This window comes from Bemisia tabaci, chromosome 2 (assembly GCF_918797505.1).
Source record: "Bemisia tabaci chromosome 2, PGI_BMITA_v3".
Taxonomy (NCBI): domain Eukaryota; kingdom Metazoa; phylum Arthropoda; class Insecta; order Hemiptera; family Aleyrodidae; genus Bemisia; species Bemisia tabaci.
The window spans coordinates 65769905-65786510 of record NC_092794.1 but is presented as its reverse complement, the minus strand read 5'-3'; the positions used below and the strand labels follow the sequence as shown (position 1 = coordinate 65786510).

At 35.1% G+C, this 16606-nt stretch overlaps 1 protein-coding gene across 13 annotated transcripts in view; it reads left to right on the top strand.

Moving 5' to 3' along the window:
* Positions 1–16606, top strand: part of LOC109039805 (dynein axonemal heavy chain 3) — a 73216-nt gene that overhangs the window by 13793 nt on the left and 42817 nt on the right. For 12 of the 13 annotated variants that reach the window (XR_011899143.1, XR_011899141.1, XR_011899142.1 and 9 more), the window contains 18 exons: positions 5–149; positions 992–1203; positions 1790–1989; positions 2362–2539; positions 2887–3149; positions 3626–3827; positions 4325–4528; positions 5887–6001; positions 7143–7341; positions 8287–8455; positions 9004–9197; positions 9700–9828; positions 10611–10812; positions 11748–11978; positions 12725–12875; positions 13732–13892; positions 14686–14961; positions 16456–16576. Coding sequence is in view for 8 of the 13 variants with exons in the window: in XM_072296083.1 (XP_072152184.1) it covers positions 5–149; positions 992–1203; positions 1790–1989; positions 2362–2539; positions 2887–3149; positions 3626–3827; positions 4325–4528; positions 5887–6001; positions 7143–7341; positions 8287–8455; positions 9004–9197; positions 9700–9828; positions 10611–10812; positions 11748–11978; positions 12725–12875; positions 13732–13892; positions 14686–14961; positions 16456–16576 (3352 nt within the window). In the remaining 5 variants the exon portion in view is untranslated. The remainder of the gene's footprint in view (positions 1–4; positions 150–991; positions 1204–1789; positions 1990–2361; positions 2540–2886; positions 3150–3625; positions 3828–4324; positions 4529–5886; positions 6002–7142; positions 7342–8286; positions 8456–9003; positions 9198–9699; positions 9829–10610; positions 10813–11747; positions 11979–12724; positions 12876–13731; positions 13893–14685; positions 14962–16455; positions 16577–16606) is intronic. The other variant, XM_072296087.1, reaches the window with a different exon arrangement.

Below are 16606 nucleotides of genomic sequence, written 5' to 3'. Positions count from 1 at the left end.
TCAGTCTATAAATATGGAAGAAAAACTTCTAGAATTTGAAGTAACACCATTTCTAGAGTTGCAGAATATGCTCACTGCTGTGGAACCATATAATCAACTGTGGCATACCATCCTAGAATTTCATAAAAAGTATGAGATATGGTATAATGGTATGGAGTTTTTTTCAGTGTTAATTTTTTTTTTTTTTTCAGAAACTCTCTTTTTTATTGCAGTCTTTAATGCACCTAAGTTTCACCTTATGAGAAAAGTGGTCTTGACTGAATAGGCTAGTTTTTTTTTTTTATGCAGGTCTTTCAGAAAAAATAATTACAGGATAAATTCTTCTTCTATTCCCCCCTCCTTCTTTTCTGCACTTCTAACGCTAGACATTTTTTAAAAAATGCACTTAAATTTCCATAACCACAGCTTTATTTGAATGATTGGTTTCCATCATTCGGTCAAAAGTGTAAACAGAAAGTCAGCTCTCTTACTCATCCAGCCCTTGTAAAAATTTACTCGGAAAAGTCTGATGAGTCACCTCCTGTAGATATTCGGTTGACAAGTGATTGTCCATCAAAAATTGTTTACCCTTTAAATACTCTTTTTGAGGTACGTACATTTGGTATTTCAATTATATTCAGGACTTGAAAGCCAGTGAATGATTGTCAGTGGTAACTTGATTTATATCAGCAATACACAACTTAGATAATGTCGACAATGTTAGGCAAAAACATTTCTCATTTTGTTGGTTGTTATTTTGTAGTAATGTTCATCTCTTTTAGTCAAAACATTCTATCAGAAGTGTTCATTTTAAAGTTTAAAACTCAAGGATTTGCTGTTTTGCCAGGGAAAATCCAAGTTGTAAAAATTATTTGAATACAGTTATGGAAGAAAAATAGCCATTTTCACATAAGTTCTTTCAATTTTTTAAGGCAGCTTACGCTGATTGATACGAGGTATCGGTTGATCCCATTTTAATGTAAACTCATAAATATATTTATTTTTTCTCCAGGTCCATTTGCTAATTTGAACGCTGAAGAAATCAAAGAAACTGTTGACAGTATGTGGTCAATTTTGTATAAGCTGTCAAAGACTTTTTATGATGTGCCTGGATCAAAACGAATCGCAGAAATAGTGCGTGCAAAAGTTGAAAAATTTAAGCAACTTATTCCTGTCCTTCAAACAGTTTGTAATCCTGGCTTAAGGGACAGACATTGGGAACAGGTAATGACGATCTTCTTAATCCTTTAAACATTTTTAAAGTCGCATATCGATGGCAAAAGTGCAAAATTAAGTATCTCCGTTTGTAACAATACAGACTTATTGTCATCCTTTTTTTTTCTTTGGAAAACTAGTTTATATAATTTCTTGAAAACTGCCTTGATATTTTTTCTCTATTAGCTGAATATACTGTATAGATTTATAGAAGTCGGCTTATTTCTCTTTGAGAAAATAATAAAGGAGCGGAAATTTCGATTAACCAGGTTGGAGGTATGTGATTTCACACTTTTTCCATCGGTAGATGTTAAAGAATTCAAACAGGAATTTGTGTCCGTATCCAGTGAAACAGTTGAGAATTCAAGCAATATGTCATCATGTCTCAGCCTCGAAATTTTCCGCAGGAAATGACTCAAGAATCAAGTTAGGAGAAGCTAACAATTTTTTATTTATCTATCTATTTTTTTCCATCATCATTGAATGATTTTCTAAGACAAGCAGGCCAAAAAATAATACTTATTTATCATTTATTCATCTGTAATCATTTGTTTTTGTATTTATTTATTTATTGTTTTTGTTATGATCATGGTAGATAAGTGAAGTTGCTGGATTCTCAATTTGTCCTAGACCAGAGTCAACTTTAGCAGAAATGATAGACTTTGGGCTAATAAAATTTACAGGAAGATTAGAAGAAATCAGTGTCTCTGCAACTAAAGAATACGACCTGGAAACCAATCTTCTGAAAATGCAAGGAGAGTGGACTGACATAAAATTCACTTGTATACCTCACAGGTAATATTTGGTAGCCTGTTTTACTCTGTAATGGGTTTTTTCTTTTTCATCGGGTCTTTGTTTTTTTATCTATTCCCTTTAATATAGCAATTAAATCGGTATGCCAAATCCCATTAACCATTGCTGGCGGTCCTCATGGTGAACCATGACAAATGACTGGTGAATCAAGACGGAAAAGATTCTGCTGACAGGTCTATCCTTTTTCATTGCAATGTCATTGCAATCTAATGTCAGGTCAATCAGTGCCATTTTACCCCTTATTGTACCTGCCAAGGAAATTTTGAAGAGAATCAATTATCGTCCTTTTCTAATCTTGCCTGTTATTGCTTGTGCTTTGTCAAACAAGTGAACAAAATAATTTACTCTTCTCAGAGACACAGGAGTATACGTCTTGGCTAGTGTAGATGATATCCAAGTAATGCTTGATGATCATATTCTGAAAGCTCAAACAATGCGAGGGAGTCCTCACGTGAAACCTTTCGAGAGAGAAATGCAAGCCTGGGAAGAAAAACTTATTTCCATGCAGGACATATTGGATGTCTGGCTGCAGGTTAGTGCATGTTGTGATCTATTTCAATCCAACTTATAAAATTTGGAAGAAACCAAGAAAAATCTGATTGAATTTTCCAGATTTGAGATATTCTATAAAAATTGTAGACTAGTCATTCTGAGTAGCTGTGTTCATAATTATAGAGGTTTGGAATAAAATTTGCCAGATTTCAATGTGTCAAATGTTATAATCTGTAATTTATTTAATTAAAAAATGATGGATCTTAATTTTCAGTGACCCCCGTTGTTCAATCTTTCTCCTTCTGTTCTAAAATTTGAACCTTTGTAAATGCATCAGTTGCCTTTTCGATTATTGAATTCCTAGAACTACTTTGTGTAATTTTCAAGGTCCAAGCAACTTGGATGTACTTGGAGCCTATATTTGGCTCTGAAGACATCATGCGTCAAATGCCAGAAGAAGCAAGAAGTTTCAAAACAGTCGACAAAACATGGAAGCTTGTCATGTCAAATACTGTCAATGATTTGCATGTCATAACTGCAACTGACTTCCCAGATCTCCTCAAAATGCTTCGAGAAAGCAATCAACTCCTGGAAGATATTCAAAGAGGTCTCAATGACTATTTGGAGAAAAAAAGAATAATTTTTCCAAGGCAAGTCCTTTTCTTGCCCTGCTTGATTTTTGAGGTATTGTTAGTTTAGGGGGAGAAAGGGGAAGGACAAAAAATGAAAAAAATCTTCCATAAAGAAGATATACAGAGCAGGAATCATTATTTTGGAAAAATCAGAAAGAATACATAGACTCAAGGTTAAAGTTAGGGGTCGGTAAGATTAAGTAACAAGTGAAAAGAGTTTCAAATGACCCTTCTTCCCCTCTTTCCCCCCAAATTTTACTCAACACAAATAATACGAATGCACATTAACTTCACTTTTTCTTTCTTTCTTTAATCATACATTTCTAATATTTTTTCTTTAAGTATATGTACTGTTTTGAACGAATAAAGTAAGGCAAACGGGAATCTAGCAAGTGAACTGGACCCTCCTTGGCTTCATGACAGGGCTTGAATTTTTCACCACATTTTTTGATTTTTTTAGTTCTAATGAAACTATTTATGACCTTCTGCCACAGGTTTTTTTTTCTGTCCGACAATGAGTTGCTGGAAATATTATCGGAAACCAAAGATCCATTACGAGTTGAGCCGCACTTGAAGAAGTTATTTGAAGGTATTGATAAGCTTGATTTTCAAAAAGATGGCACCATCACAGGCATGATTTCAGCCGAAAACGAAAATGTCCCTCTGAGTGGAATTATCGTGCCAGCTGATGCCAAGGTACCAAATTTTAATATTGCAATTTTTTATCTTTTTTGCCCTTTAAGTAGGAATGTAATATAACTAGGTGTGATTAGCTCTCTACGTCAGCTGTTCTGGTTCCTCGCTATGTGAAGAACCTGGCAACATGCTTCATGTGTCGCAAAGCATGTGACTCAAAACACTCTCTTTTACTATTTTAATTACCGTCCTCATGTCATGGTGAGGTTTTGGATGCCTTTTCATAAGTTGTCGCTTGAAAAAGACAAAAGACAAAATTGCCGCTGGGTAACTAAAATGCTATAGGACTTAGTGCTCCAGGTAGCCTGTGACTTAGTACCATAGGTAAAGTGCTATAGCACTTCACCTATCAGGTTGTATTCTGATGAGTTACTGAAGTAGGATTTTTGATCGTTAGGAATATTAATTTTGTGGTGGCTGACTTTCTAAAATATTTTGGAAACGGTTTAGAGTAGTGGTATGAGCTAGAATCCAGCCTCTCGTTTTTCTTCTTTCAGGAACTAGTCGAAAAGTGGTTAACTCAAGTAGAGGAGCTAATGGTTCAGTCCTTGTGCGACCTCATCAATGTTTCAGTTCACACTGTCACAAGCCGACCTTGGAAAGAGTGGGTTATGGATGGTCCTGGTATGGCTATACTTTGTGCTGCAAGTGTAAACTGGACGAAAGAAGTTGAGCAAGCCTTCATAGAATCCACCCTAGAGGTATGTTACCCATGATTCACAACATGTTTTTGTTAGGATATAAATGTCACTTCCATTGAAAGTCTTCTAACTTATTTTTTTAGCTCGTAAATTTTTCAAATCATTATTTATTTTATCACTAATTTAACAGTGCATTATTATACATATACAAGTAATTTCTCAGACTCAGAATTTTTCTGTGCTCATTTTATGACTTACCACTGCGCTGTTTACTATATAAATTAAGACCTGAATAACACCAAATATATTGAACTCAGGACACAATTCGCTATGCTCTTAAAATATTTTAAAGATTTTGTGCCTTGATAAACAGTCTGCCTCAACTATTTTAAAGGTTTAACCTCAGAAACCCTGGATAAAGCAAAATTTGCCCCAAAACAGTAAAAGCCACTCTCTGAATTTAGTGGTTTGTAGCTTCTCCTTTCATATTCCATACAACAAACAAAGCAATAAACATGCAACAAGACAATAATAATAATAATGAAAATAATAATAATGCAAACAAGACACAGATGATATTCAGATCTCGTTCAAAATGTTTAAGCAACACTAAGATTTTTAAAATTTATTATTACTATTTTTATTATGTCCTTAACGTCCATAGCCTGAGGCCGGCTCTCCTGACTTCTTTCGGCGTTCCAACGCAACGGAGAGTCAAACTTGAGGCTCCCTACAACCAACTCAATAAAAAAGATAAAAATTTTAAAAATTGTTTCAAAGCTAAAAATTCACAAATCCCAATTATCCTAAAATGAAAATATTAAAATGTAAAATGTCAAAAATCTGTGGGTTTAAAATGACTATAAGTGGATTTGATTATTTTAGCGGTGGTAGTCATTGCTAATGACTGGACTGACAATTCTGCAGCTTCTTAAAAATGCTGCCTTTTACAGTTGTTGGTACAGCTCCTTCCTAAAACCGAGCTTTCGCAGGCTATCGAACAGCTTTTTAGGAACTTCTCCAGTGGCTCCAATAACAATAGGCACAATTATCACTTTATCCAACTTCCACAGACATTTAATCCCATCAGCCAGCGGCATGTATTTATTTATCTTCTCTGCATAGGGAGCTTGCATGTTTGGATGCTTGGATGCCGAAGGTACCGCAATGTCGATGATGAAAGCCACTTTAGCACCCTTTACAGTGAGCACTATATCCGGGATGTTGTTCTGTTGTCACCATCACTATTACCTATTCTCTTTCTTCCTCAACTTAATTCCTTTTTTTATATAATTTTGATGAATCCATTATTATTTCGAACTAAGGACATACAACATACATACAAGATAATTTTTAAGCAACCATTAAATTAGCCTAAGTTTTCATTCCTTTTGATTTTTCTTTTTCTTCCTCTGTAGAAGTGTCTTGACAGGAGCAATCAGCGAATTGATGAGCTCATTAATTTAGTGAATGGGAAGTTAACAGCTGGACACCGCATTACTCTTGGCTCTTTAATCAACACAGAAGTCCATGGTGAGAACCAACTACAATAACCATTAATACTTCCATGCTAAGCAAGAGATCTCCTGCAAATAGAAACTGGTCAACGTATCTGTTGTGAGTATGAAAGGCATTAGGAATTTGTTGATTATCATGTAGCTCTCAAGATCTCTGCCACACCCAAAATTCCGCTTTAAAATGGCAATAGTCCGTTCTAAAGTAGAAGCTAAAAGGAGTCATATCTATGAAGTTAGGGAACAGATAAAAGGTTGGTACAGCAGTTCATTTTCTTGTCACCTCTTTTGTAGAGCACGCCTGCTGTCACTGAAGAAGTAAAATTGAAAGCCTCATCATACAATATCTGACATTGATTAAGATTTGCATTACTTTTGCATTTTTTCTCTTTGCTGTTTATCGATCTATCTGATCATTAACACCGGCAATAGGAAATGAGATCCTCCTGTCACTATAAAGAAGTTTCAATTTTTATCTAAATTAGTCGATTCATTGCACTTTGACTGAAAGCGAAATCAAGGGGGTTGGTTTCTAACAAAGCAAAGTCAGTCTAGGTGATGCTGAGGGTGTCTTCCTCTTTCATCATGAGCCAAGTGCATTGATCTCCACATGTCTACCCTATTTTTTTGACTATGATTTTGAAATAGGATGCAAATTGCCGTCATAATATATTCACTATCTTTATCTCATATTGACAAGACCTCATATCTTGTTTAAAAATCTCCTCTTCTATCTCATTTTCTTGAAGGAGAACAAATCAATACCGTTTCTTGAAGTTTTCACAGTTTTCTTCACATAGAGAGGAAACATCACTGAAATGTTGAAGAATTGACGTTGTGTAGTTTTCCTTGTTCAAAAATGAAGTATGATAGGAAATCTGCTATGTTGTAAATTGAGATAAGTGGTCTGGTATTGATATTCATATGTTGATATGATTCATATGTGTGATATTCACTGTTGATATTCATATACCCTCTTAGGCTAAAAAAAGAAAGCTGCATAATCTTGAAAATACTATGACTGACTTCTTTTCCTCGTAAGACCTTTTGGATTGAGAAAAGATCCCAATCCTTTTTTGCAAGCATAGTTAGTTTTTTTCCTCATAGAAGTCAGTTAATGACACTTATCAGTCAAAATATAATATTTCCCCACTTTCTAGCCAGAGATATCTTGGAAGTACTAATTTCAAAGAAGATTAATCAGAGTGAAGACTTCTTTTGGCTCCGTCAGTTACGATATTATAGTATTGATGACAGAATATCGGTCTCAATGGTTGACACGACCATCAATTTTGGATATGAATACTTGGGAAACACTCCAATTTTAGTCATCACACCGTTAACGGATCGTTGCTACAGGTACCAAATGATGTCACTTTCAAGTACATAAGTACTTCATAGTTGTAAGAATCTTCTGTGAGATGTGAGTCTTATTTCTCAACAAGTACAGTTCGTAAAATGATCTGGAATGAGCCTTTGAATCAGTACTCTTTTTGGTCCTGAGCAGGCCAGCAGAAAATGCCTGGTGTGGCGATCTTAGGACCGGGCCTGCATGAGGCAGATCTCTCATGCGAAGCAAATCTTGGTATGTGAGGCAAGATCATATCTTCGAGCCAGATCTTTAATGTAAGGCAAATCTTGATTTGTGACATAAGATTATAACCTCAAGAAAGATTTTCAACAAATTAGTGTGTTTTTACTCGGCATAAACATGTATTATCCCACTTGCAGCGTCCTCAATCAAAGGTTTTTTTTTTTTTTGCTAATTGGGGATCTAAAAAATGCAAAAGGTCATTGTTTTTCTGATCTTATCTTGTTTCCTGTAGTAGTTTTGAGACTCTCGTAGGTACATTTGGACGTATTTATGCTAAAAGGAACTATGTTACACGCAAACTCTATGCACATAGTTCCCTTTGGCATAAATACGTCCATTTATTCCTCGCAATGAATGACACAAGAGGTGGCTTTAATTTTCTTCTGGAACTTCCTCGGAATTTGAGAGGAATTATTACCGATACGTCAGGAAAATTTCTAGTTTTATTTCATAGACTTTGGTTCCTCTCAGGATACTTTCAATAAAATACGAAACTGGTCGGTTCTCGCTTTTAGACTCACATCATTCTTATTATTTGGAAGAGGGGTAAAAAATTAAATTTGGGGGCTAGTCGAGAACATTAACTGAATCATGTGTATATGATCCTACATACATATACAATGCCTCATGAGGATGAACATGTAATACAAAAAACAATTTTTTAACACTTGCAAAAAACCTATAAGTAATAAAAGAGCCTTCTTTTCCAGAATAATGATGGCTGCTCTTCAATTGAATCTAGGAGGTCTCCTTGAAGGCCCAGCGGCTTCAGGAAAAACAGAAACTGTGAAAGCATTAGCCAAGACTGTAGCTAAACAGTGTATTATTTTCAACTGCACCGAAAATCTGGGCTATCGAGTTATTGGAAAATTTTTCAAGGTAAGTTTACCTATATTGAAAGACAAGAGTTCTGAAAAGTTTCTGAGTTCACAACTGAGTACCAAGTGAGATTGATTTTTTTTAACCGGCATTATTCTCGGAAGTGAATTATATCCACCTCTCTGTCATTTTTTTAACCCTTAATAGAATAGTAACGTGCTTTTCCAATGGATCCGTCCCATGTAAACCATCATGCAGGCGACAATATGTTCAGTACAGGCCTTTAGTCCAACTTCCTTGAATTTTTGTTCTATGCCAATCTTATTGCTTCATTTTCCAAGTTCCTCCTGTCTCTCTTTATAGTCGCTTCACCCCCTCCATTGGGGAAAATCAAGCCTTAGAGTTAGGTCAGGCAGTGGGTTTTTCAGACCTGTCAGCTGCTCTGATTTTCCTATCATTTTCATGTAGGACTTTGATTCATCAGATCTTTTACATAGGAAAATGAGCTTTTCTTTAACTGAGGTGAGGTTGAATTATGGTCCTTATCTTGCTTTTAGAGTTTCTGGAAAACCATTGAGCTGTAAGTAATGGGTATTCTCCTTTTTCAGGGAATCGCACAAGCAGGAGCTTGGTCGTGCTTTGATGAATTGAACAGAATTCAACTGCAAGTACTCTCAGTAATTGCTCAGCAAGTTCAAAACATTCATGCTGCTATCATTAGCAAAACCGAGCGGTTTATTTTTGAAGGAATTGAAATTACAATCAATCCATCATGTGCTATTTTTATTACATTGAATCCTGGGTATGTTTTATGCATTAAAGAAAAAATATTCGCCAAAATGTATCAACCCTTAACTGTTAAATGTAGGCGGCCGAAAATTGAGAAAACTTCGTTTTTGGTAAACAATAAATTCATGCAAATGTGGTAATTATTTTGCGTGCTGAGTAATTTTTTACATTGATGTTTTAAATTTTTGCCATCACGATATGTTTTGTAGAAATTTTCTGTTAAAGCATACCTAAAAATTTAAAAGGAACTCATACCTACAAGAAAGCTTGAGTAATTTGCTGACTGTATGATTTCCGACATTAGGGTGCGATAATAACATATTGTAGTTAATTAAGAGCGGGAGAGATTTTTCATCCTTTTATGGAATTAAAGGACCCTTGGTTGTAGAAAGCGATGCAGGCATGATGTAACCATTGTAAGAGTCATTCTATATTGGCCTTACAAACAAACAAAAATTCTCATTTGTCCTGCATATACATTTAAGTCCGTTTTCATTTTGATCATGCTTTTTTAGGACCATCGGGTGTCATCCTTTACCAGATAATTTAAAAGCTCGCTTTAGACCTGTAGCCCTACTGGTGCCGGATTTTACGATGATTTGTGTCGTATCCCTCTTTGCTGCTGGATTCCGCTCTGCCAAAAGGTGAAATCGAAAATCATTTTATTATATTTATTATAATCATTTCATCATCATAGAAATTCATTTAAAAAAGTGTTACTTACAAGGGGAACATCCCAAGCTGCTGCCTCCGATCAGGCCGGAAAAATTCCTATGAACTCTCTGGATGAATCTATAATAACCATCTTTCTTTGTTCTTACCAATGCCCCCTGGAAACAGCCTAAAAAATTCCGATGATTCTGGTTGAGCATGCGTTGGACACCCAGTGACGCTGCGCCGGGAGGGCTGGGCAAGGCGAAGCTGCGCCCAAGTGTATATATCCAGTTCAGCCATCAGTTTTCCGGTGCAGGAAGTGGCTCTGAGGTAGAGCACTCGTTCAATAACCATGAGATCCCTTTTTCCGATTCCCTATTGGAGGAGTCCATATTTTAAGATCAAATTTTATTATCTCACTCTTTTTCCATAACAGCATTGCACATCATTATTTAATAAATTGGAATTTAACAATAATTTAATTTACAATCACCATTAAACACAAATTAATCAATGATCAATAACTTCTTTAATTATAATCTTGCTATTCACTGTTCTTTCACATTTGCTGCCCAAACCCCCCCCCCCCCCCCCCCCCGTTGCCCACATCCCTCATGCTCTTTTTGTTGTTATGAAGAAAATAAAATGAAAATTACTCAGAAAATTCAATTTCAAAATGTTGATTTGCACAGGATCACAAAACAAAACAGAATTTTGCGGTGAGTTTTGCCGGTCAAAAAAGTAATTTCTTCTGTTTATCATTCAATTGCAGGTTGGCGGAAAAGCTTGTAACCACATGTGACCTTTGCTCAGCACTTCTCTCATCACAGTTTTTTTATGATTTTGGCATGCGGACCATCAAAACAATTCTAAATTTAGCCAGTGAGCTGAAACTCAGATTTCCCTCAAATGATGAAAGTTCCATTGTTTTGCAAGCAATTGTCAATGTGAACCATCCAAAAATGTTGTCACAGGTTTGGAAGTTTTTTTTCTAAATTCTACATTTGTTTATTTTTCTTTTTTTAGAAAATTGAAAAGTTCAAGGTTTCATAATGTAAAAAACCTGTAAAAGGAGGACTATCCTGCTTGGTCTGTCGCAGGAACCAAAAGTGGATGAAGTAATGTTCTGTAGCCAAAAGAAGAAGAAGGAGAAGAAAAAAAAATGTTGCTTTTAACTGATATTTCGGAAAAGTAAGGTACAGAACTGTACCCAACACTGATTTAGTCGCAACAAGGTTAGGGGCATAATGCATTTGCCAGTCAGGCCTTGTAATAGAAAAAATTGTCACTTTCTGGCCAAAGTATCACGAGCGCCGTTTGTGCTAAGGCGCTCTATCGTCAAACCTCTCCAACTTGTCCAATATTTGAACTAATGAACAGAATCACTTGAAAGTTTCATCTCAAACCCTTCTGTCATGAAAATTAATCCTTTTTAATTTTTATGAAAGCATTTGCAGAAGTTTCAAAGGAAAAATTAAAACAATATTGAGATATTTGGCAACGTAGCACTCCAGCATAATTGTGAATTTTGGCAGAAAAAGCGTACTTCTTTTATGTCCTATCGGTTATGAAGAGATAATTGATTTTTGAATTATCAATTCCAATAGTTCTGGTGTTGCCATTCAGTTATGGGGCTGTTCAATGATCCAAGGGAGAGTGACCAGCACGGCATTAAAGTCAAAGCAAAAAATTATTTAAAGGCCTCACATTCTAATTTTCTCGTCAAATTAACCACTGATAAACCCATGGCATAAGCGGAAGCTAGTATGAAATACATTATGCCGGTTAACTTGTTTATGATCTTAGTGCTTTTTTCAGGCTTGTTTCACCATTTCCTTTCTTCTAAATTCAATTCATCTGAACATTAAACTCATAGTCTTTTCATCTAAAGTTTCGATTTTCCTTTCAGGATATTCAATTAGCTTTGAATATTTACCGAGACTTGTTTCCAGACGCAGTTCCGATACCGGATGACTCAACAAAACTTGTTGATGCTTTGAAAAACAGTTTAAAAAAACACAACCTTCAAGCAACAGAATTTGTTGTTTCAAAATTGTTACAGTTGTATGAAGTAATAGTTCAGCGGCACAGTATTATCTTAGTTGGAGAACCATTCAGTGGGAAAACTTGCAGTTATCAGGTGTGTTTACTATATCATAAATTTTCCACACTGGACAAGACAAGACTACTACTTACACAAGACTTAGTACTTTATTATTACATGGTATGAACCTCCTCTGCTCTCTTAATTATCATTGTAAAAATCTGTCCTCATAGAATATTCTAAGAATGGCTTTTAAAGTTGTAAAAAATAAATGCATGTTCTGCAACGCTTCAAATAATATTTTTGTTTTGGGTAAAAGTGGGTTAGTTGCATACGCAATGAAGCAATGGTTTAATCTTTGAACCTTGCACAGATTTGCGGATGGAGATATTGTCCCTTTATAATTAAATAAATAAAATCATTAGCTGCAGTAGTGCCCTCGGACTACAATCTAAGAAGAAGACAATGGGTCGGTTGCAAAACTGAGGATGGACTCTGAGGCGTCCAAAATGCATCTTCCGTAGGTAAAAAATTGAAGAAGAAAAAAAAACCAGTTATTTTTTGAAAAAAAAATCACTAATTTATTCACTGAAATGTTTACGTCTTTTAATAGACTACTAATGAAAGTTTTTAAACCTTGAATTTTGGTTTTTTCAAAACAAAAGAAAGCTGCTCTCATCTTTTTAATTAATAAGAAAAAAAAGTTGGGGAGAAAAAGGAAAGATGCGCTTGGCTTTATAAGTGGCCTCTCTGTAACATAAAAGAATTTTAATTTTTTCTAAGTCAGGCATATTACAAAGCAGCTAACTTTTACATTTGTACTTTTTTTGTGTTAAAAACAGGTTCTTGCAGAGTCCATTGGTTACATCAAAGACACTACCAGTGAGAAAATGAAAGAAACAAAAATTCCTTACAAAATAATCAATCCGAAAGCTGTGACAATGGGTCAGCTGTTTGGCCAGTTTGATGCAGAGTCGCATGAGTGGTCTGATGGTAGGTTAAGCTTGGAAATCTTCCTGTTAGTTTCCTGGTTTTTCTGGATATCATGGACACTAGAGAGCCCTTGCACCTTTTTCTGTCTATGCTTTTTATGTCTTTGCTTATGTATTTTTATGGCTATGTTTTAGCCGTATACCCGAAATGCAGTCAATCTCAACAAGGGCCAGCCTTTATAGCCTATGATCATGTGGTTGGTATGTTTGTTGGGTATATTGTGCCTGTTGGGAATGTTGTGTCTGACCTGTTTCATAAGTTTAGTGTGTTCCATTTGTTTGATGTGTTTGCTGTGTTTGTTGAGAAGTAAAAAATATTAAATCCTAGCTATGGACCACTGTCTACAGCAAAAACTCTGTAGCTCCATTCCAGACATATTATTTATTTTGGAGACAAAATACTCCATTTCAAGAAAAGTTAGTTATCTTCTGGCTTCATATTTTCATCATAACTTCCCAGTGGTATAACACAGTTATTCTGAAAGTACTAAAGATGGATGTTTGCAACTTTTCTTTCAGTGGAACATTTTTTCAAAAATGCGTTGTGAAAAATGTGCCAAATCTGGAACAGAGATACAGCATTTTTGCCATAGGAAGCAGTGTATTCCTCCTTCAAATTCTATAGATGCGCCCTCAGTTGAATCGAGCTTGATTTTTTTAACATGTATTTTTAAAGCTATTTTAAATTATTTCACAATTAAATTTTGTCAACGGCAATGGCATGTACTCCAGGATGATTTAAATTTGAGCATTTTTTATGAATATTGCAAAATGTTGGGAAAAATGTTGGAACTTTTTTTTTCGTTACTAGACTCTCATTCCAGTTTACTCATTTTATTGTTTCATCTCTGTTCCAGGAATTATAGCAAACGCCTTGCGAGAATTTACCTCAGGTCCCAGTCTTGACAAAAAGTGGTTGGTCTTTGATGGCCCAATCGATCCAATTTGGATTGAAAATTTGAATTCAGTCATGGATGAAAATAAAAAGTTTTGCTTAATGTCCGGAGAAATTATCAAAGTAAACAGTTTTTCAACAATTTACTAAAATATACCAATTATAGTGAAATGTAAAATGCTCTACCTCTCCACTCATTCCTGTCAGAAGGAAGGAAGTAAAAACTAAATTTTAGAACCTTAGAAAAACGGGCGTGATAATAAACGAGAGAATGTAGATATAATTGGGACTAGAGCCCGATTTCCAATATCAAAATGGGTCTTCAATGCAACTGTTGAGTGTAACATTGATCAAAAAGTAGAGGCGTCCCTCAGTTTTGATCAACAACACTCAACAGATGCACCAATGACCCATTTTGATAATGGAAACCAAGCTTTAGCTAAGAAGCATGCACTTTTAAATTTTTTATATCTCTTCCAACAGGCGTTTGTATAATTTCTTTTGCTTCAGCGAGGCCTCTGTATCCAATAATATCTTTGTATTAGTACTTGAATCGCCTCTTTCCCTTATCTTTCATCCTCATTACAAACCAAGTTTTTCTCGTTCTTTTCTCGCAGGAATAATATCCTTTAAGTAATGTGAGTCAAGTTTGGTTTTCTATCTCGTATCGTTTATCTTTTCTTAGCATAATCTTATTCGATTACAAATCCCTACAGCTGTAACAATTTTCTTTTTTTCTTTCTCAAATTATTTTAGCAGGAATCTGTGGAAAGATGTTTTGAATAGTTTTAATTAATCATTCTAAAATACAGGAAACATCCTTTTAAAAGCTATCTACTCAGCTCATCAAAGCTACAATGTATATAAAAAAATTAAAAATATCAGGTATCCCTTTATTTCAATTGCTATGTTTCAGGTTTCAAACAAAATTTCCCTGATTTTTGAAACAAATGATCTAGAGCATGCCTCCCCGTCATCAATATCTCGCTGTGGAGTTGTATACTTTGATCCTAAGAATTTAGGATGGAAAACCTTGATGAAATCCTTTATCTGCACGCTAACAGAAAAATTGACATCGGATCAACTTGATTCCCTGTCGGATTTGCTAGAATGGCTCATCTCTCCAATCTTGAATTTTGTCCTAAATTCTTGCACTTTCTTTATTGGATCCTCAGAAATGCATTTATTTTCCGTAAGTTTATTACAGGACATGATGACTTAATTGTAAGAATAGCAGATTTTGAGTTTTCTTATTGTGAGATAATCACGTTTGTAGTTTTCGAAGCTTTGCACTTTGCCGCCCGTAGAACTGAGAGGATTCTTATAAAGATTTTCATGAAGAGCAACTCTTCCTGTTAAAAACACGCATTTTATGATTAATATAAGTAAAAAATTGAAGGAGTAACAGCGATTTGAAAAAAATGTGACATCTGCTATTTTTACTGAGAACGTTTTTCTATGCATGAAACAAAGTCTTCAGGAAGGGTAAGGCTGGTGAAATGATTGAAATGAACCAAAAATAAGTCAGTGATGAGTCATTTGATAAAATTGAACAAAAAACTAAACTGTTTGTAACTTCTACAATAAAAATAAGGAACAAATTATCAAATCAGAAAAAAAATCAACAATTCTGGCGAGACGGTCCTGATACGTATCATTTGAGTGTCAGCTGCAGCCGATGGCCGGTGCGCGGGCAGTTATTGCAAGTGCGTTCGAATCTTTATAGTGCTGCTGTGCGGCTGGGGAGAACAGTGGATTCTCATATCCACTGTTTTTACAAGTAAGGTGGTTGTCAATTCATATCTTGTCGAAAAATTGCGCTAGAAGTCAGAAACTTTGCACAGGCATTCTTGACGGCTCCAGAATTCGAAAAAAGAGTTTTCCTTATAAATGGCGGATGTCAGTGACCGCTATTGTCACATATAAGTCCTCAAATCTAGTTGTCAATCATCCATTTTCAAATTACATCTTCTTATTCTCAAAGATTGTTTTCATAAAAAGAGTATCCAGCACTAATCATACTAACATACTTCTCATCACTCCTTTTTTAACCATCCAAGTTATTGTATACTAAAACTGAGGTTTCAGAGAAAATTTAGAACCTTGACTCAATGCTCCTTGGAACCCCTTTTTAGGAGGTTCATTCATTTAGTGAAACTCTCATTTGTGTATAAATCCATGCCTAAGAAGTAATTATGACTTGTTGTCAAAAAGACGAAGAAATTAATGGACGGACCAACCTGTAATTAAAAACTGTTCAAGATTAATCTTGCAATCAACATAATTTCTAAGCATTTGCAAAATTTTCCTTGGTATTGACTCATTTCAGGACGTTCTTCAGTAAGTTAGGCTCCTTATTACCATAAAGATCAGCAAAATTGAAAAAAAAGGATAATAGCGCAAGCTGAGTTTTGAAATTTTGTCTTCGTTAATTAATTTTTTTTCAATTTTGCTGATCTCCATGGTAATGAAGATCCTGACTTACTGAAGAGTGTCCTGAAATGAGTCGATACCCAGGAACATTTTGCAAATGATTTAAAATTATGTTACTCGCAAGATAGAGATTCTGAATACTATTCATTTTCTAGAACAACACTCTAACTTATCTTAAAATTAATCATCCAGTTTTTATCATTGAAAACTACAAGCCAAAATATTCCTTTAATATTTTGTTTACAATTTTCAGAATTTTTCCAGACTCTTTTTATGCTTAATCCAAGAGGAGAATATCCAAAAGTCTAGCATTCAATGGGTTCAATGCACACTGCTGTTCGCAATTTTTTGGGGATTTGGATCTTTTCTAACAGGTTGGTGATACTCGAATCCATTGAGAACTC